Source organism: Cottoperca gobio, chromosome 8 (assembly GCF_900634415.1).
Source record: "Cottoperca gobio chromosome 8, fCotGob3.1, whole genome shotgun sequence".
In the NCBI taxonomy this organism is placed as follows: Eukaryota; Metazoa; Chordata; class Actinopteri; order Perciformes; family Bovichtidae; genus Cottoperca; species Cottoperca gobio.
In genome coordinates, this window is record NC_041362.1 from 10361293 (window position 1) to 10382476 (window position 21184).

General features: G+C 41.1%; 1 protein-coding gene across 1 annotated transcript in view; it reads left to right on the forward strand.

Moving 5' to 3' along the window:
* The window catches only part of cyth3b (cytohesin 3b), a 34178-nt gene that overhangs the window by 4083 nt on the left and 8911 nt on the right, over positions 1–21184 (forward strand). The window contains exons 2-9 of the mRNA XM_029437717.1: positions 15323–15405; positions 15889–15953; positions 17237–17303; positions 17462–17580; positions 18027–18107; positions 18818–18930; positions 20180–20328; positions 20802–20913. Of these exons, the coding sequence (XP_029293577.1) occupies positions 15323–15405; positions 15889–15953; positions 17237–17303; positions 17462–17580; positions 18027–18107; positions 18818–18930; positions 20180–20328; positions 20802–20913 (789 nt within the window). The remainder of the gene's footprint in view (positions 1–15322; positions 15406–15888; positions 15954–17236; positions 17304–17461; positions 17581–18026; positions 18108–18817; positions 18931–20179; positions 20329–20801; positions 20914–21184) is intronic.

Here is a 21184-nt window from a genome sequence, read left to right on the forward strand (position 1 = left end):
TCCATCAAATGTACACCTACAGTATCTCTGCTTCCATGTGATCTTTGTTAGATAGTCTGTGTGCACATCGTCAACGGAGACTTCATGAGTTTCCATATGGAAAGAATCAGAGAATTTATGCTAGACACTGGATTCTCAACACATCTTGTGACGGCTTGCAAGTTTGGTTACATACTGCTCTATTTGCACCCTGTGAAAAGCGGCCATTTAGTTTTGGCAGTTCAGTGTGTGAGTGTGTGTCAGTGTGTGGTTTGTGGTGTTATGGCACGCTTTAGCTCAACTCAGGCGAGGAGAGACGACATGACGAAAGGGGCTTTGAGATCTCAGAGCCATTTATCTGCCGGCCGCAGGACAGTCCCTGCAGCTTCCTGCTACGTTCAAGATTTGTGTTTTTGTCTCTGGAGTAAATTTGCAGCTGCTGTCTTTTACCCAAAGCCCACACGCTGTCAGTTGGCTAAGACAGGAGCGTCCTCAAGTTTTCATGGAGCATACGCCTCTTAGTGGTATCTAAACTGAATATTTTCCCTGCCCATATTTTAACTCTTTTAAGAGAGGTTACTCGGTTTACCTGTACTGCATATTTATACAGAGAATTGTGTCTGTTTACTTTAAGCCTGAGTAGGCTCAGGCAGGCAGTGAGGATCTGTATGCAGCCTCCGTGACGGTGCAGGACCTGAGGGCCCTGCAGGGTGTCAGGGAGCACCAGAGGGACGGTGCAGTCGAGGTCCTGTTCTGTACAAGTTACCTCCAAACAAAAAGTCTGGTGACTTGGAGTGAAGGATAATTAATGTGGCAGTAGCAAGGTTCTGTATAGGTTTACAGTGTGATGTCTGCTGTTATAGCTTTTTATAAAAACTTGTGTCAAGCTCATTTTCAATGCTTGAAATGTTCTTGGAGATTTGGGAGTTAAATTTGGGGCGTATAGCAAATCCAAAGAATAAGTGTATTTTGTTAAATGGCTTAAGGCTAATAAAGAAAAATTAAAACATGGCCTAACTACCTCCTGCAGCCTGTGGGTGTGAGCGTGAGCGAGCTCCATTTCCCTGATCTGAGGAGGAACAGGTTTCAGATTTACTGCAGTATTGACCTCGGAGACGTCAGTGACAACTCATTCTCTTCCTACATACAGCCTAACCTGCCTTACTAAAAGACATCAATTTGCATCAGTATATTTTTGGGGTTCAATACATGTAATTCTGTTTAAAGGAATAGTTCAACATTTTGAATCAATGTTTTAGTGAACAGTTTTATGTTCATGACACGTAACTCCCTGTAAAACTACAACTACAATTTTTACACTTTGTTTTTCTTATGAATTAAACAAACAAGACCTAACGTGTGCTTGTAGGTGGACTATTTTATGAACTTCAGCTAACTGACTGGCTGCAGGCTGTATTGGTAGGCCTATTTAGCGTACAGACAAGTGGTATCGATTTTCTCATCTAACTCTAACAGGGAATAAACGTATTTCCCAAAATGTCAACTCTACTTTAAAACTTAAAAACTGTGATGGGGAGGGCTTATTTGTGTTGGCTTAGTGAGTTTTGCCGGCGAGAATATTCTTTTCTGTATGTGTGTTTGGGAGTGTGTGACTCACCTCTCTTAAAAAGTGTGTGTTTTCTCTGTTTTGACTGCTGTGTGCTCTCATATACTGCCATGCACTAGCAGCCCAGCTCACCATGGCTCAGTAACTGCTTTGAGAAGCTGATGGGCAGATAAAAAAGACTTCTGGCTTCTGTATGTGGCTTGACGTTACTGTACAGACTAAAGTGTGTGTGTGTGTGTGTGTGTGTGTGTTTCATCTTCGACAAAAAGGTCAGTGAACACAGAGGGCCCTTGTTGAGTTTGGCCTCCCTGAATATCAGATGGCACATTACATTTACCTCATTATGTTTGACTCAACAGACATTAAGTCAGACGGACCCATATGGAAGTCAACTTTCTGGATTTGGACCTGATCTTCTTGCATGAATAAAAGCATTGAACTTGAGGTGTGCGTGCAAATCCTCTTGGACCTCCACTCTGTTTTCTCTGCCTTTTTAAAAAAGGGGTTAAAAGTACTTTTATAAGTGGCTTGACGCTGATGGCAAGACTTTTTGTCTGGAACAGAGGAGGAAAAGCACACATGGGTTTAAAAAAAAAAGAAAGGATCCAGTTTCCTCTTCATCTAACACACTGCACCGTGCAGTAAAGGTCTAATGCTCAACAGAGTCACAGACTGGGATCTGTCTTTGTCGCATTAAGACCATCAAGGGGCTCGTGGAGGGGAGACATGAGGCAAATCGAGCCATTTTCCTCCTCTTTGGAAGGATAAATCAGAGCGTGCTAAAAGGTCCCAGGAGTCTGAAGTCATGTGCTGAAATGAATTTCAGGCAAGGAACGTCCTGCTCCACTTGGGCCTTTGTGGGAGTTCATGGCTTCCATTAAAGTGTGTGTCAGGTCTGTCGGAAAGGGAAGAGAAGGCCCGAGGAAAGTGGACAGGAAAAGGGAGGTTTGGAACAATTATGTAAGATTGTTTGACCTGCTAAAGATGCAGGAAAAAGGTGTATCCCCCTGACTACATCCAGCGCTTCACACTCTAAAAAAACTCTGCAATGGTCTGTAGCACTCTATTAATACCACGTTGGAATACAGTAACATTATATAACTGTGATCTTTAACAGACATACAGATTAAAGTTTCTTTCAACAGATGTCTTGGAGAATTTTTTAACAAAGTTTCAGCGTTTCGTTGTCAATACATTATATATATATATATATATATATATATATATATATATATATATATATATAGTGTAATATAATGTATATTTTTGGCTTTTAGACTATTGGTATACTCTGATTAGGGTCTGACACAAAACGCTCTTACTCTGGTGCACCTTTGTATTCAGCTCTGTTGTCCACTTTACTGAGTGCGTAGAGCATCTGGCCAGCCTCCAGCCTCTTACAGCCCTCTTGTCACCACCCTGGCTCATGGCACTGCCACTCCAATGCCAGCTTTGCTTTTAAGAATGGATTTGTAACACTCTATAACTCACTCAGGGGGTCAATGTGTCAGTAAACTACTACAGCGTCCTCACTCTTTGCCAGTTTTCTTTCTTTATGTATTTAGCAAAATGTGCATGTTTCCACCTCCGTCTCCCTTTTTTGCTGTAAGATGCTGCTGCATCATGCAAAATGTATTCTTCTTTCATAGGGAGAGAGGATGAGCTGTGACTGCGCCGCAGGTGCTGTAAAGAAGGCTGAGGTTGTTGCAGTCGTAGTCTTTCCTTTCCCCATCATCGGCTCTGTGCTACTCAGAGTGGCAGCGGTGCTCTGTTTGTCACAGAGAAAGGCTACAAAGAGCACAGCAGGATGACCATGTGACACAGGCGCAACCTGTCAGTGTGTGTGTATACAGTACACATGTTCGGATTGTATATGTTTAGGTGAGAGAGATGGAGTACAGCAGTGGCACAGATTCAAATAGAGACTGATAGAGAAGTAGGTTAGTGGTGCAAGGCTCAGCCCAGCTGTGTATAACTCCTGCTTCTCTACTTGCACTTGTGGAGGCGTATGTGCATATAAATGTGCACGCATGACTGTGAGTGTGTGCATCTCTTTATATGGTGTGCAGGATTAGTGTGGGCTGTGAGCCCTCTCCATGCGTAGACAAATGGAGGAGATCAAGTGGGGAGGGATATGGATGACAGTTAGTGGATTATGGGTCAGGGGCTCGGGCCGCACACTGTCACTTTCCTACTGGAGCGAAACACACACACACACACACACACACACACACACACACACACACACACACACACACACACACACACACACACAGTGTATATAAACAGGATTCAATCATGACAAAAACACAGCCCTGAAAGGAAAAGAAGAGCAGAAAAAAGAGATAACCTCCGTTGTGTTTTCTATTACTGACATTGTCAAGTGATTCATAGTCTGGTGTGTCACAAGGATTTTCTTCTCCTCACTACTCATTATTTTTAGGCTGTTTTCCTTTGCACTGACCGCAATTGATACATTGTTTATTAGAGATAGGAAAGCTATTGTTGCTGTAAGTGAGGACTGTGAAATATAAAATGAATGGCTCATGTTCTAGAATAGTCCGCAAGGGTATTGACAGGCAGCTCTTTCGACAGGGACAACGGCAGGTCGACCACTTGAAGTGTTGTTGTCACCCACCCCCCTATTGCTATAAACACACACATATACACACTTTCTCTCCTTGTCTCATAACTCATGATGCATCAATGTCAGTGCTCCTACAGATGATGATTGTGTATGATTGATAACCTGGTGTGGTTCATGACCACTGTAACACACACACACACACACCTACACACACACACACACACACACCTACACACACCTACACACACACACACACACACACACACACACACACACACACACACACACACACACACACAGAGTGGCTTGAGGGTATCTTGGAGGGCAAGTGATTTATAATGGCTCCCGGACACAGGTTCCTTCACACATGTATTTAATCCTTTTGTTGAACTCTGTCGTGCTGGATTTCTGTCATGCAGTGAGTACATCCACTACAGCTAACCTTGAGAAAAGCCTGTTTTCTCTCTTGATAATATAATATGGCCAGAGGAACATGATGCGTATGCTCCAACACGAATCTCCCCATAACTGGACTTGTACCTAAACCAAAGCAATATCGAGTAATTATTGTTTTTCCCTCGTGGGAAATGTCAGTCTCCATTGCTGAAGCTCCCAGGAGATCATGCCTGCAGGCTGCCAGGAGGCCATACATGTGCTTCGTTTCATGGTAAAACAATGTGTTTCAAGCTCTTTTCACTACCTACTGGAGTCAAGAAGGAAGGGGAAACTAATCTACTACTTTTTGGTCAGATGAGAACAGTTGATATTTAAATGTGTGACAAGGAAAACACTTTCAAAGTTGTATCTAATTGTATATGAAGAGTAAGATACTTGGATACTTGATCATGTATTCTGACCAGCTTTGTCATTTTTACATCTCTTTCCCATCAAATTTCCCCCCTGTATTCCCTCTATATTACTCCTATTAGCTGTAGTCAATAAGCATATGGGATTACAAGATAAATGTTTTGTTGTAATGTTTGATTAAATAATGAGTAGGGCCACAACCTGGGTTTAACATACAGGGAACTACAGGGAGCTTTGCTATCCTGAAAGAGATATAAATCTATCGGTTTCATTTATTCTACTGATTTTTGACCCACGCCATATTGATCTTAAGCAAGTTAAAGCAAATTGGGTATTGACTGAGTATTGATGCAATGTTCATCAACTCTCAGCTGGTCTTGGTTCATTCAGCTAAATACTTTAAAAAGTATCAACAATGTCTCCCTAAAAGTATGTTTATACACTGCTAATTTGCAACAGAAAATATACGTTTTAAAAGAAACAATGCCGCCTAAAATACTTCAAAAAAGTTTTACTTAAAATATCTGCAAAACGTTTGCTGGCAAAATGCTTCATGTGTTTTCGCTACTATATTCGCTTGCGGTAAATTAAGCAGAGTCAACGTTTTTAAGGTTTAGTTTAGGGCTGGGGTAAGGTAAGGGAAATATTGTGGTCTTGGTTAAGTATTACAGAAGAGTCAAAAATGACATGACACAGGACATTACTTTATTACATATTTAAGCATCATCGCACCTTAACCAGAGTGTTTTGGATGCAGCACAGTCATAGTCCTGTGCTTTGTACCCCCACCACCTTGAACACTTCCCTGCAACAGCCATATTTATTTTTTAGGACACAGGGTTGAATGAATTTGACTATTAATACCACAAGGCTCCGCCAAAAAGGTCCGTCCTGATGTTTTTATCTGACTTTAATCTATTTCTGTAGGAAAAACAACACCTCTGTGGAGATGATGCAAGAATCTTACTTCTCATCAGTGCCCAACTTGTGAGATTTCAGATAAGAGCCTAAAGAAAAAAGGCAACTGTGTGCAAGATGATCGTAATCTGGAAAACCAGTTTTACACAACACCTGGGAAAGAGTGATGGTCTGACCTGAACCGCCTACATATTTTGTGTAATATAGGAATCCTGGCTGAGGTTTTAACTCAGTTATGAACTCTCTCTCGTCCTCCTCCTCCTCCTCCTCCTCCTCATCCGCCTCTTCTCCTTCCTGCTGTCTTGGAATAACAAAAGCAGAAGTGGATCCTATTTGGCACCTTCTCTCTGTCTATCATGTATCTCTGCTCTACTCTTTCCCAGATTTAAGGCCTGAACCCAATATAAACAGCCTGTGTTGCTGCCTCCTCTGTAGTCTTTGCTTCTCTGTCTGCAAGTTCTGTTTGTCTGCTAAGAGCCTCCGTACCAGACTGTATGCAGATGAGACATTACAGCTATTTCCTGGGTGAGTCACAGGACTGAGGTCCTGCTAAGAGTTTCTTGAGGACTCGTATGTCTTGACAGAGTATACAACCTCACAGCTGAGTAATCGGGTTTACTCAGGACCCCAAGTATTTTTTTAAACTAGAGTCTACAACTCAAACTACCAGTACTCAGATGTACTCAGAGCAATACCACAGTGTAGAAGTACTCTGTTACAAGTAAAAGTCATGCATTAATTTTTACTAAAATCAAATTATTATCATCAAAATGTACTTTATGTATCAAGTAAAAGTAATTTCAAAATAATATATATTATATTTTTGGATTACAGTTTGTGAACCACTGTTGTAAACGATCAGGCCGTCCTGTGATCATTCGTGCATGCTGGTAGGGAAAAGGTGACATTGTGTGGAGGGCTGATATTATTAAAGAAATAGGAAGAGCTCAACAGATCTGACAGAAGATTCTTCAGGGGTTAGTTTGGCCCTCATACACAGGTTTCCTCAGTAGGTGTAGTATTGTGTAACTGCTGAATCCTTGGCCAATTATGAAATCTTGTCTAGACAGTGTGTGATGTTAAAGAACAATATGTAAAACAAGATCGAGAGACAAAATAAAGCAGCAATAAGGTTAATCTCCAACATTTAGAACCACTGTCAACCTACAGATCATGTATTTGTTAATTGGCAGACTGTCACACAGATCACAATCTTCTTTTTAAAATGTATTTTCTCTCTCTATGGAGATAAAAACTGAGCAGGATGTAGACTGGCTGATGAGATAAGGCAATGACTCAGTTTCTGACAGACAGATGGGCTGATCGTTTATCATCAGCAAAACTGTGTAAGAAGAATTATATATTTAGTAAGAATAATCCAGTATTGTGCTGTAGAGGAAATGACGTGTGAGGTACGATCAACAGTCCTAATGAAAGACTCGCAGTCAAGCTTGTAATTGAGCAAAGATAAAGAACAAGGGACCCTGCTGTCAAAACCACTCAACTAATTTGTCTGATGATTGTGAAATATGATGGCCCAAAAATAAACCAATCAGAAACTGTTTTTCAAATCCACGGGGAATTGGAAGCGTTTCTTTCAGAGTGAAATTTGGCAAATGCAGCACTTGTTCATGAATAAGTGACTGTGACTAGTGGGTCCTGTGAAGAGACTGTTGTACTTCAAGGGATTGTGTTATGGGGTGTTTGAGGCTTTGAAGGATCAAACGGCTGCGTTGTGTTTGATGTAACCTCTGATTTTTTGTTGTAATCTAATTTTCATAAAGGGAATGTTGTGGATGTCTCATCTAAGATGAGAGCTGACAACAAGCGACTGCTGCAGACTTGGAAAACATTCAGTAACCTCTTTATGGCCAACAAACTGTGAAAAGAGACTTTTTTTTTGCATTTTCTGGCCTTTCTGGGAGGCTGCGTGACAAACGGGACACTAATCACACAAATTACTTAAATACAAACATGAAAACTTTATCGAGAACAAAGTATTGCTGTTTCATGCACTCCAGGTGTCGTATCAGATATTATAAAACAAGTGTTGCATCCAAGGACGACAGCGTGGTTTTCACATCAGCTGTGTTTTCACTTGCAGCTTTAGTCCTTGAAGACACACGTGGGAAGTTGTTGTCTTTATTTCTGCAGATGATGGTGAAAAATGTTCAACCTCTTTTGTTTTTTTATCAGCCGTGCGCTGGTATTGTTTTCACCTTGTGAGTCAGTGTGTTTGTGTGTCATCGTGGCAAAATGTTCTCCTGGAGACACCTACTGTAGCAGGAGCTACCACATAATCCGTTTTGAGTACTTCTCTATGTCTGTCTGTGAACAGATTTAGTCACTGCGATTGCGTCGCAACCATGCAAAGTCCAAACTGAAATTTCTCAACAGATTGCAATGAGAATTGATTCATTGTTCCCAGAGGATGAAGAATAGTGACTTTGGTGATTCTGTGACTTTTCCTCTAGCGCCACCAGCAAGTCAAACTTCACCTCTGTGAGCAATAAACAGCAAGAGGTTTGTCTGAAAAAACAAAAAGTTTAAAGAAGAAAGTTGGAGTTAATTGAAACACTCTGTTTCTCGGTTTGGCTGGTCATGAAATTCCATTGTGGACATTTGTTTCACTGACAAAAGAAAGACGTAAATCATAATCTTTTAAGCGTCTGTGGGATCAATATTATCAAAGCCAGCATCGTGAAACTGGCCCAGTGTTGTCAGTCTTTATTAATGTGAAGGAAGAACTTCTTGGAAGATAGTGACTATAATGGATTAAATCTGTGTTCATTGTTAAAGCAGAAAAGCAAAGCAAATAGGTATTTCTTTTATCTCTAACTTGTACTCCAGCATATGTAGTTTGAGCCACTGCTTATAAAGATACTAAAAGGGCACAGTCATGAATGTAAATCTAACGTTTACATAGTGAGGAATGAAACCTCAGAATAGTGTAACAGAGACTCAGTGAAGTGGACAGTAACATAAGCACTATGGACTGGAGTGGCTGCTTCTCTAGCCTCATAAAAGTTGTAGCTGATGCTCTTAAGGTGAGTGGATTGTATTTAAAATGAGTGCACTCTGCTGTTTTTGTGTTTGCATCCTCAGTGCTGCTGATCTGATGTGAAATGCAGGCCAAAACCCCCTCATCATCCTAATAAATATCCAGAAGCCTCTATGAAGGGGAGATGGGGGTAGTTTTTGATAGTTTTTGGGCTGATGTTAAAGTTGAGTGTTCTCAAGGGGAAATACGGAAAAATTAGCTGATGGAGCTCTGTGGGTCTCTGAAGAGAGAGGAAGAAAATTGCAGCAGGAAAACAAAGTGTAAAAGTTGAAAAACATTGGAGAGAAATGGATAAAAAGAAGGGATGAGACTAGAGGAGGAGTAGAGAGAGCTGGTTGGACCAGACTGGGCGGTTGCAGTAAGAGAATATGGGCTATTTCCATTCCACTACCGTCATCTGTCAAGAGGCAAGAACTGTCAAAGTGTGTGTCTGTGTTTGTACTTTGTGCGTGTGTGTGTGTGTGTGTGTGTGTGTGTGTGTGTGTGTTTGTGCTTTCTGTGTGAGTGTCGGGTTCCTGTGTGTCTCCGCATGCATGAGAGCTGTGAGTAGGAGTAACGCCGAGGGGGAAAAACAATTACTGCACACCTACCAGCTGCAATCTCGCAAGCACACTAGCGGGAAACAAGCAGCTAAAAGCTTTCCCAGCATTTCAGCTACAGCACTGACACTCACAGTACTGACCATCATAAGGACACAGACACCTCTGCTGATGGCATGTCTGTCATCATGGGAACTGGAGAGAGGAAAAGGCAATGTGCTATGTATTTTATTCAGGAAATAAAAAAAACAAGGATTTGTCTTGTGTTATGCTGAATCAGATGAAGGTGTCTTATTTTCACCTGCAGCACAGTGTTTACACACTGAAGTGAAGGTTGGAGTTTTGTCTGTAGGCGTGTCACCGATTCTGAAACACTTTACCCTGCTTTCTTACCTCACTCTTAATTTAGCTGGGTTAAACGTACATGCAGCAACCAAGCCACAATCTAGCGTTGTGAACATATGTAAGTGCTCTCTAATTAGCCTGTGGTGGGAACGGCCTCTGCCCTACTCTTGTTTACAGGGTTGCTATTGTTACGGGAAGATCGGCCCAGCGGACATCTCCTCCATTGTTACACATCAAGTCTGGTGAAAATCAGGAAGCATTTCACTGCCTCTGTTTGTCCCTCTCAAAAGGACAATGCAGGTTTTGTTGAGGGAAGTTTTTCGCCAGGAGTTGAGTAAAAAGAGTTTTACTGTAGTTTGATTAATGTAAGCGTTAAAAGAGTACTGGTTGTAGGAGTGAGCTCAATAAATATAGATCCTGAATAAATGCTCAAACTATTAACGATCTGGCTGTTGGACCAGTATTTTAAATGTTGTGTCGAATGCAGTTTTGCCTGAGATATAAATAAAGGCGAACCAAACAGACGGACCATATTTCACAGTTATCTGCAGCTTCATAATCTTATTTTTCTCTCTTTGCTTTTTGTTCAAAGTACAATTTCTCAAAGTAATGCTTTATTTTATTTGTCAACATTTTTGAGAATCAGGAATATTATTTGAATGAAACTTTATTGGAACTGCCAATGGACACAACAGATTGGGGGTTCTGCATTTACTTTAAGCCTGAGCAGCCACGTTGACGTAGTTTCATCACTCTCCACGTTGACTATTCTGTGAACATGACCCAATACAACAGGGGTATCAGTATGCAAAACCATCCTCTCCACTGACCTTGATGCCAAGGATATTGGAAAGGCTTGACTGTCAAAGGCGTTTAGTCATTTGACTTTGCGATCTGCCAATAAAGGCCCGTGGGTCACGTGAATCAGATCCCAATCTCTCCAGTATCTCCAGAAGCACTAGACTGTAAACCGTATCAGGACTGACCGTCTTCCCGTCTGGACAGTGGACTGGAACAGGGCAGTAATGTATTATTCAAGACCCTGAGTAGTTTTCAGTTGATGGGGTATTAGGGTTCATCCACAGACTAACATGTATCAAGACAGTGATCAGTGACTCCAACAAAGAACGTCATTGAGCTGAAACACAGCCTCTGTTATCAGTGGCATGGATCATTTTGCATGTGATCTGTTTTCCTTTTTATGACCCCTATGACTGTCTGGAGCAGGACAAGTTACAGTTTTAATGTAGTCATGGGACCACTAATGATATACAAACAGAATACTTTAAGACTAAAGAGAGATTTGATCAAGTGTTCCTGCTTTGTGAAAATTGTTTTTTAATGGTGATACTTACATTGTCGGTCCTGGTTGATTTAGTAACTGCATGTATCTACTTCTGGTAACTAACGTATCGGTTTAGTGCTGCCAAACAACCTGTGAGCTTCGGGGTGCATTGTTTTTAAAAAGAAGAAAGTTATTAATTTGTTTTTTTATCTCATCGTGTTGTGATCTCATGCTGCACAGTACAAAGGAGTTATTTACCTTGATGACCTCCTGAAGGTTGGCTGGTTCATCACCTGCAGCTTTATATCTAATGGCTCGTTGTGGCTCCTGCTCCGTCTTCTATTACTCACTGCAATATTTGAAACTGATCCCCTTAAAGAATTTCTAATTATGACCTTGTCTTGTTTTGTAGACACATCAGCACTGATTTCAGCTACAAAATACATTGCCTTTCCTGTGGCTGTTTTCCATTAAAAGCCACTCGGTATTTTGCCAGTTGAACGCTTTTAATATGAAGCAGCAACAGAAGAAAATGTTCAGTTTTCATTAGCAGTAACCGATACAGCGCGGATACGGCTGTAGACAGAGATCACTGAACAGTGAAGCTTGGATCCATGAGATAGTAGCACGAACGGTAACATTGAACTTCATGCATGCATCGTTTTCCTGTGAATTCCTTTAGTCGTTTGAAAACAATTTTCTCTGTCGGAGAAAGCTTGAGCATAGTGGTACTTACTGATACATGCATGCTTTAAGAACGATTGGGGTTAAAAGGGCTAAACATGTAAGTCTGAACTATTATGATTATGTATTGATTGTTAATGGAAGTGCAGCCCCTTAAGTCATACTACTTTTAAAAGGTTGAGTAGTGTTGCATTGGTAATCTACGTGGCTGTGCCTTGGGTTAAGCATGGAGTGTTTGTATATAATCTAGTATGGATTTTTTATTTTCGCTCTCTATAGGAATACACACACACACATAAACACACACTCACAGATTCCCAGACTTGCATGTGTAATGCATGAGATGTCCAGTGTCGTCTGTGCAGTAGTGGTTCTCACAATGATATCAGATTACTCTGTGTCTTCCTCACGCCACGAAACACACACAGCGGGGGAATTGTTAACCAAAACAGATTCTCAGAGTCTCCTCAGACAATCTGTCCCATTCTCCGGTCCAGACCAGCTCTTTCAGACAGAGTAGGAGGGATGGAGGAGTTGTTTTTGCGCATTACAGACGTAGGTTGCCTGCAGGGTCTCTTTGCTCCACAATTACTGCTTTATGAGGCTGTTTAACTGAAGCCAAGGAAAGAGAGCAAAGGATGCAGAGAGTGTGAGGATGTCTGGTGTGCTTGTATCTGTTCATACATCACTCTTGACTTTTTCCCTTTCTTCGCTGTTTGGCATTGAGAGCATCTTTTTGTTTCCTGGTTTCTTTCACGCCCAGAAGTTGCCTCTTTAAAACTTTTCTCTCTTTTATATCCTCTTCAACCCCACAGACGGTTCACTGGGGGGTCCATTATTACAAACTCGTGTTGCATGGAAAAGCAAAATCCTACAGTAAATGTATTATCATTTCTAAGATGAAAAGTTTACCAAAGAGTCAGAAATACATCATGTCTTTCAAGAACACATGGGTAAGATGATCATCTGCTGAGGAAGATGGTGTGATATGATTGACCTCAATAGTGAGATTGTTTATGACAACTACTGTCTCGAAGGTTGAAAAATGTAGTTTAAATCAGTTTTTCAAACTTTTTTTTACATACAAATGCAAAGTAAAGAGAAGCTTATTTTCATGTTGATTCTGACCTGGTTCTTTCACTTATTGTCCTCCAGTCTATTTCCTTTTTCATCTGGTCTTTGGATGTTTATGAAGTAGATTCATAAATCTCCAGAATACACATACATTTTTCATTCAAGTTAAAAAATATACTTCCTGCCATCCCTAACAAATATGCATCTAATCACGTCTTTCCTCTGACGTTGTATGTATCGCTCTAAAGACAAGACTAAAGGGAAAGCAAAACCCTTTGCAGACATCCAATTCCTCCACCCACACAAACCCAACAGCCTCTCTTCCACTTCTATAGCCACTTGGCAAAAATTACAAAAAAATCAGTCTATCCATAACAATTGCAGTTTACAATAAATATAGGATTAAATGAAATCTGCCATTAAGAGCATTTACAATGAATATATCTATTATACAAGACTTTTCTTCATTGTAGTCAAAGCCAGTAATATATATCTTGACAAATTAAGTGTTAGTCATTATTCAACTGCAGGCTGCAGAGAGACGTTGCATTTATACCTGATTAGCATCTTTTTAAATTAGTTCCTTTTTTCTTCTTCTCTCTCCTCTGCCTTTTCTATCTTGTGTTTCATCTTGTAGAAGTTGGTAGATATTATGTGAGTATCATTTTGCGAGAGAGAAATGATCACACGGCCATCTGGATCCCTGCTCTCCTGACTGGCTGCTGGCTTTCTGTGATAACATGAGCTCCAAGCCCTCAGAACGTAATAACTTAATAACCCATTCACTTTGTCTTACAGTGCAAGAATGAGAAGAGAGTAGGATTTAAAGAGGACGTGAGAGAGATGCAGTAGATAGATAAAGAGCAGAGGAAATAACTATACTTTTCTTTTTCCATTATTTACAGTCAGAGGGGAAACAACGGGGGAAAAAACGATTGAATTGCAAAGCTGCTTAGTGGTATGATTCAGTTGGGGGATTTGAATCTGCTCTCTCCCCCACTTCAAGCACTGGGGTGGAGGCGGACAAAGAGAGAGATAGAGGGGGAGTGTGTGTGTGTGTGTGTGTGTGTGTGTGTGTGTGTGTGTGTGTGTGTGTGTGTGTGTGTGAGTGTGAGTGAGAGAAACAGCGCAGGAGAAGCACAATCTGGTATTGCTCCATGTGAAAATGACCTACTTCCTGTCAGCGCGCTCTCAAATGGATTGCTGTTTTCTGATGTGTTGGAGGAGAGAGGGGGAGGTCCTCTGAGGGGTCTGGGGGGGGGGAGAAGTTGACGTGGCACGGTTAAATGAAAGATAAGGTGGTGGCTCCTGGGGACCCTTAATGTAGAATAAACTAAATGTCATGTGTGTGAAGTGTAAATTCTGTATGCATGGCGTGTATATTGTGTACTCACCTGTGTAAACTGTGTGTGTGTGTGTGTGCTCATGCAGTTAAACAGGCATGTTACATGATGTGCCGCTCTCTCTCTGCAGAGTTAATTACCCCAAATGAGGGCCCGACGAGAGACTATCAGAAAGCTAATATTTGAGGGGGCAGGCCTCACCAGATGCTCTGTGTGTGTGTGTGTGTGTGTGTGTGTGTGTGTGTGTGTGTGTGTGTGTGTGTGTGTGTGTGTGGTGTGTGTGGTGTGTGGGTGTCAAACACACAGGATGTTATTTATGGAAGTGGGGAAGTTTCTGTGGTTTTTATTTGGTTTGGAAGAAAATTCTCATGAGAACCATTTTCCTCATGTGGCTTTTGTGTACACACCTGCTGTATATTTTAAGTGCATAACATTGTATATATGCTGTAAAGACTCACTGTATAAAGGCGGGAAATTATACTTTTTAAATTCATTTATTAACAAACTATGTGAAATATAAACAAACAGAATACACATGAAGATATACGATAAGAAAATGGCTGCACTACAGTATCTACAATATATGCATATAAATGTCCTTTTCTGGCTCCCCTCAGACCTATGAGATGATAGATTAAGCAACTAACCATAATTCAGGAGTAGGACTGTTCTTACAGTAGAAACAAAGAAAGTTTTCCAAACTCTGCCTCCAGTTACTTTATTAAAATGTACGACGTCCTTACTCCAAACTGCCCCAAGTGTTGTCTGTTCGTAAGAGGAGTTCAACAAAAGATTAGCATTTTCTTTTCTACTGGTATGTTTGGTGATTGGAAGAATGGCTTATTCTACCTGCCATGTGACAAAATATGCACTGGAGCAAAGACCAACATTGTAAAATGAGAAAAATAAGGCACAAAAGTATGAAGTTCTTTTACAAACATATCTGAGAATGTATGAACTCCGGTCTTTGAGAGGGATTCAGTGAACAGGTATTGCACTGCCAGGCTTAATCCCTGTGACTGGCTGACTGGCTGGTCGGAAGGTGAATCTATTTAATCCATCCTCATAAACTCGCCCCTCCCTCCCTCTCTCACACATGCTCTTTCATTTTCACTTCTCTCTGTATTTTCCAGTACCTGAGGACTTGTCTTTGGAGGAAAGAGATGAGCTGTCGAACATACGACGCAGGAAAAAAGAACTTCTGGATGATATTGAAGTGAGTAACAAAAGTCCAAGCACGATCTTATTCTTATTGTTCCTGCAGCAGACGCTTATTGTAGGTAGGGCTTGGTAATATTATCAAATTGTAAACTAATGAATGAGTTATTAAAATGTCTAAAGACGTATCTTTAGTAGTACTGAACAAACTTATTGCCATTGAACATTTTGTTTATGTGGCATTTTGTCCATAAATCAGAAATATATTTGTATCGAGCGTCTCCTGATGTCCACCATCTAATAAAGGGAGAAATTCCCTGTTAAGATATTTGTTTAATATTGAGTTGAACCATATCACCCAGCCCTAACTATAAGGAAACCTGTTATTAGGATGACCTTAAAAAGTATCTAAATATCAAATTAAGAACCTCTTCAGAGCTGCAGCTGGATCCATGTCGTCCTCCTCTGTCCGGTTGTTAGACTTCATACAACTCAATATAGAATAAGTGTCAATGTTCTGTTGTTTTCTTCTTCTCTGCAGCGGCTGAAGTTTGAGATCGCAGAAGTAATGACTGAGATCGAGCAGCTAACTTGTGTGGGGGAGAGGTGAGTCTGTTCTTTCTTCTTTTAAGGGCTGCAAGTAATGATTGTTTTCATTGTCAATTAATCTAAAGATTAATCGATTAGTTGTTTTGTCTGTAAAATGTCAGACAAATGCCCAACGCAATTTCCCAGAGCCCAAGATTTCTCTTGTGTCCAACAACCAAATAGGTTCAGTTTTACATTGTATAAAATGTATTAAAGCAGAAGATACTAACATTTAAGAACATTTTACCAGCACTTCTTTGGCATTTTTGCTTGACAAGTTCCATAAACAATAAATCAATTACTAAGAGAGTTTCTAATTACCTTTCTGTCGATTGACTAATCAAATAAACAAATAATCGTTGCAACTCTAAATTGCTTAGTCCGTCAGATACAGGAAACATGCCATCACCACTTCACATCGCCACTGGGGATGTCTTCACATTGCTTGTTTTGTCCAAACAACGGTCCAAAACCCGAAGTTGCTCGACTTAAACAATTAATCAATTATCAAAACTGAATTTAATTACAGACTTATGACTTCTGATTCATTGACTAATCATTCGACCTAGTTAACTCTTTCTTTTTATCTCCTCTGCTCTTCAAAGGCACTGAGCCATGTTGTGGCTCACTGTCACACCTGTTGTTTTGTGTGTGTGTTTGCGTGTGAGTGTGTGTGTGTGTGTGTGTGTGTGTGTTCAACCCTCTTTGTTTGAAGAGTGAAGTGGGACAGTCCCTTGACTAAACATTAGATTCGCTATTCAGAAGCTTTCATTTGATTGGTTGATGAGATGGAGTGAGGTTGTGTGTGTGTGTGTGTGTGTGTGTGTGTGTGTGTGTGTGTGTGTGTGTGTGTGTGTGTGTGTGTGTGTGTGTGTGTGTGTGTGTGTGTGTGTGTGTGTGTGTGTGTGTTAGGTGCAGCTGGCAAAGGGGTTAGGGCTATGTTGGGCACACAGGAAGCGTAGGGAGCATGCACAGACATACGAAGATGGAGATTTCCCTGTGGGGCACATGTAAAAATGTGTTTTGAAGAAAAGTGACATCCAAATGTCTAAATTATGTATTCAATTTTTAATGCAGAAGTGCAGTACATGTGATGCTAAGTCAGACGCAACCTATTCCTAGTTTTCTTAGGTTAAACTCACTGTACACTGTCTGCAGTTGACAGAGTAGTAAATACACAAAGTCACGTACGCCTCATCCTGGATGAACCCTTCCCAAATTGAACAAACACAGCAGCCTGGGGACAACACCACACCCTTAGCTGTCAATTAATGGATGTTTCTGTGTGTTTTTAATTGCAGTAAAACCACACAAAGGAATAAACAGATCGCCATGGGCAGGAAGAAGTTCAACATGGACCCTAAAAAGGTAAGCCCTAAATTGATTATTTGTCAGAATCAATAACACTGTTGCTGTTGAATTAGTCTTTTAATATGTGAATGACATTTAAAATGATCTCTTAGCCAACCATCAGGCCAAAAAAGGTCACTGAAGTGTAAGCAGACACTCTTTTATTTTTAAAACAGGGGATCCAGTTTCTTCTGGAGAACGATCTTCTCCAGCACACCCCAGAGGACATCTCACAGTTCCTCTACAAAGGCGAGGGGCTCAACAAAACTGTCATCGGGGACTACTTAGGGGAACGGTGAGTTCTCCAGTTTTCTCTCTGTTTTTCCTCCACCTTTCTTTTTCCTCTCCTCATCGCTCTGTCAGATCTGCACTGCATGCGCTCAGACAAGGGCATAAAGCCCCAGGAAATTGGTGGTCTGGATTTATGGAGCAGAGCAGCGATGGGAGACAGTGCCAGTAAAATAACTTGGCTGACATGTGGTTCTTATCGAAGGGAAATCAATGGGGATAAACAACAGGGATTTCATGCTACCTGCAAACGCAGTGGCTTTCTGTCTGAAACTGATGCTGTGACATTTACTTTCCACCTTTTATCCCCAGAAAGTATGAAAGTGTCACTGCAGTCCATTTCCGAAATGAATCCCGTATTAATAGTGCGCCGTCTGTTTTTTCTGTTTCTGTTTGAATGGAAAGAGTTTAAATAGTTAACCATGTGTGACATGTGACCTTCCTCTCCTCCAGGGATGACTTTAACATCAAGGTCCTCCAGGCGTTTGTGGAGCTTCATGAGTTTGCAGACCTCAACCTCGTACAAGCCTTAAGGTGAGTTAATGACCAAATAAAGCACCGTGTTAAAGAGATGCAAGGGTCTGTGTGGTTGTATTCCTACAGATGCTGGTGAGAAGATGAAATATGATCCAGGAAGGTCCAGTTTGAGTTCTACATTCATTACTGTAGTTTGAAGACTCATCCTCACTGCATCAACACACTGTTCTCATTTCAAATGAATGGGATGATGACATTTGTTTCTCACAGTGCTAATGTTGGTCTTAACAGTCATTATGCTGCATTCACGGAAAGAACAACAATCTGTCGTTCAAATCTGGGTTTAATTTCCTCAAATGATGGACTATGGCTGATGTGAGCCGTTTTTTTTTAGTTGTTCTAGACAGTTCCGTATTATTAAGTGTCATTTCGGATAGATCAGGTTTCCCAGACCTAATTATGTCTTGGCTGTTGATGTGAGCGCTATTTACAAGTCGGAAATTGAACGCGAACTCCTCATCATTCTGTTTTGTTCTGAGAGCAGCGTCCTGTTTAAGAGTCAGTAAAGAGAGTTTATGTTTATGTTGTAGCCAATTCATTCAGTTGGATGTTCATAACACATACACTTTCTTAATGTTAATGTTAAAAACAAATCATCTGAGACATATAGTTGGGTTTGTAATTTACATTATATATCCATATACTATAATATATCAATATTCCCTGATGTGTCATTTCATTTTCTCTCTCTGTTCCTGCTGTTGTAGGCAGTTTCTGTGGAGCTTCAGACTTCCTGGTGAAGCCCAGAAGATTGATCGTATGATGGAGGCGTTTGCCTCCAGGTACTGCCAATGCAATCCTGGCGTCTTCCAGTCCACAGGTACCACACACACACACACACACACACACACACACACACACACACACACACACACACACACACACACACACACACACACACTGCAGCAGACACATCAGTCAGACTCAGCTAGACAGTCCAGGACAGATAATATGGGCCATCTCGACCACCTCAGCCTCAGATCAATGTTTCTGACTGTCTGTCTTACCCCAGTAGACATCTGGACCAGTTCAGGGCTGTTTAAATCTTTAGCTTGTGTCCACAACCCTGGAAACTCTTCTTATAACACTGAGGAATATGAACACTATCTGACTACATACATATCTGCTTTCTGAGAATCATAACTTCACCGTAGTTCGCAGCTTCCTCATTAACGCAGTGTGATCACTATGTGTGTCTCCAGCAGTGATAATGAAATCGATCACTGGTCAATTTGGTCATTAGTGCAGTGTCGGCCCTTCGCACATCGTCTGCTGCTCTGTGCTACCAAAGGGAACGTTGAAGAGAATGCAGGTGGCAGCTCAGGTCATGAATATTAATGTGGCGCAGTAGTGACACACCCAGACTTACTTATTGGTCATCTCTCAGGACCGCTGCGCTCAGGGTCATAAATTACAGTGCAGGGGATGTTTACTGGGGCAGTTAGTGTGTGGATGGATGAGGTGGAGGATGGTCAGCAGGAGTTATGATGTGGAGTCGCAAGAGCGGTGGATGGTGGATTTGTGTGTGTGTGTGTGTGTGTGTGTGTGTGTGTGTGTGTGTTTGTGTTTGTGTGTGCGCGTATGTGTGCGCGCGTGTGTTTGTGTGTGTGTTCAGGACTGCAGCCCTCCAAAGGCCTTGGAGGGCACGACGCGGGCGCTCTTTGTTGATTAAACTCTCCTTTTTATTAGACAGAGTCCTAAATTGTTTTGGTGAGAATCTGTTTATGGATTGCTGTCTAATAAATCACAAATCATTTGTGCTGTCATTTCAATACCATTTAATAAATGAGGGAAACACCGTCCGCTGTACAGCCCACTGATACCGTTGTGATAAGAGCTCACAATTTGGTTTCACATTTTAATTTAATGTTTGAAATTTAAATGTAAACATCTGAATGCTCTCAATATAGTCTTTTTATTATAATATTAATACATTTAAGATAGAGCTAGAATTAAAAGATCAGTAGTTTCATTAGAAAACACACACACACACACACACACACACACACACACACGCATGCGTTGTAATTTATGTTTCTCAGTGACACACTGTATAATTACCTCCACAGACACCTGCTATGTCCTATCATTTGCCATCATTATGCTGAACACAAGCCTGCACAATCCCAACGTCAGAGACAAGCCCCCCGTGGAGCGCTTCATCTCCATGAACAGAGGGATCAATGAGGGGGGAGACCTCCCAGAGGAGCTACTCAGGGTGAGAGCTTTGACTTTATTAGTTTGTTAGGTATGACAAGTGTATCCAAGGAAAATAAACCTATAGGAATTTCTCCACCATGCAAAGCAGAGAGTCACGCTTCACTAATTGAGATGTTGTAGCTCAGCAGAATTAGATCTTCTCCCCAGATACTGATGCTAATGATTTTTCGTGATCTCTCAAAGAAAAACGTATAAAAGCAAGTTCATCTACCCACATGGTGTACGCTGACGTATTTACCAAAGTGCCCTTGGTTTATTTTAAGTAGAAAAAGACACTTTGTAACAGCTCTCGAGTCATTGAGGTATGAATCATTGTCTCTCACTTTCCGACACAGAAATAGAATCTGTCAATGTCTTGTTTAATGCACCGTTAATCTCAAGGCTGGGTTGAATGTTTGGAGATGGAGGAAGTCTGGAAGTGTTAATGTCAGCTTTAATGTTCCTTTCTTTTTGTTTTCTTTCTCTGTCCAGAATCTATACGACAGCATCAAGAGCGAACCCTTTAAGATCCCAGAGGATGATGGGAATGACCTGACGCACACGTTCTTCAACCCAGACAGAGAGGGCTGGCTGCTTAAATTAGGTTAGTGTGTGTGTCTCCGCACATTCTCCCTGCTGAGGTAGTGCGAGACATACTGGATGACTTTATTTGGTTACTCTCCCACTTATCCTCACTACAACCAAGTCTTTATTCTCGCAGCCGAGTGAGAGCTTGAGGGTGATATCACTCGTGCTCTCTCACTTGACGGTGAAGTATCACGTTATAGATGCAGTGAACTGGAACAGATCATCACATATTGTGTAACAGTAACACATTTAGTAACATAATTGTGTTGGAACAATCGCTGAAAGAT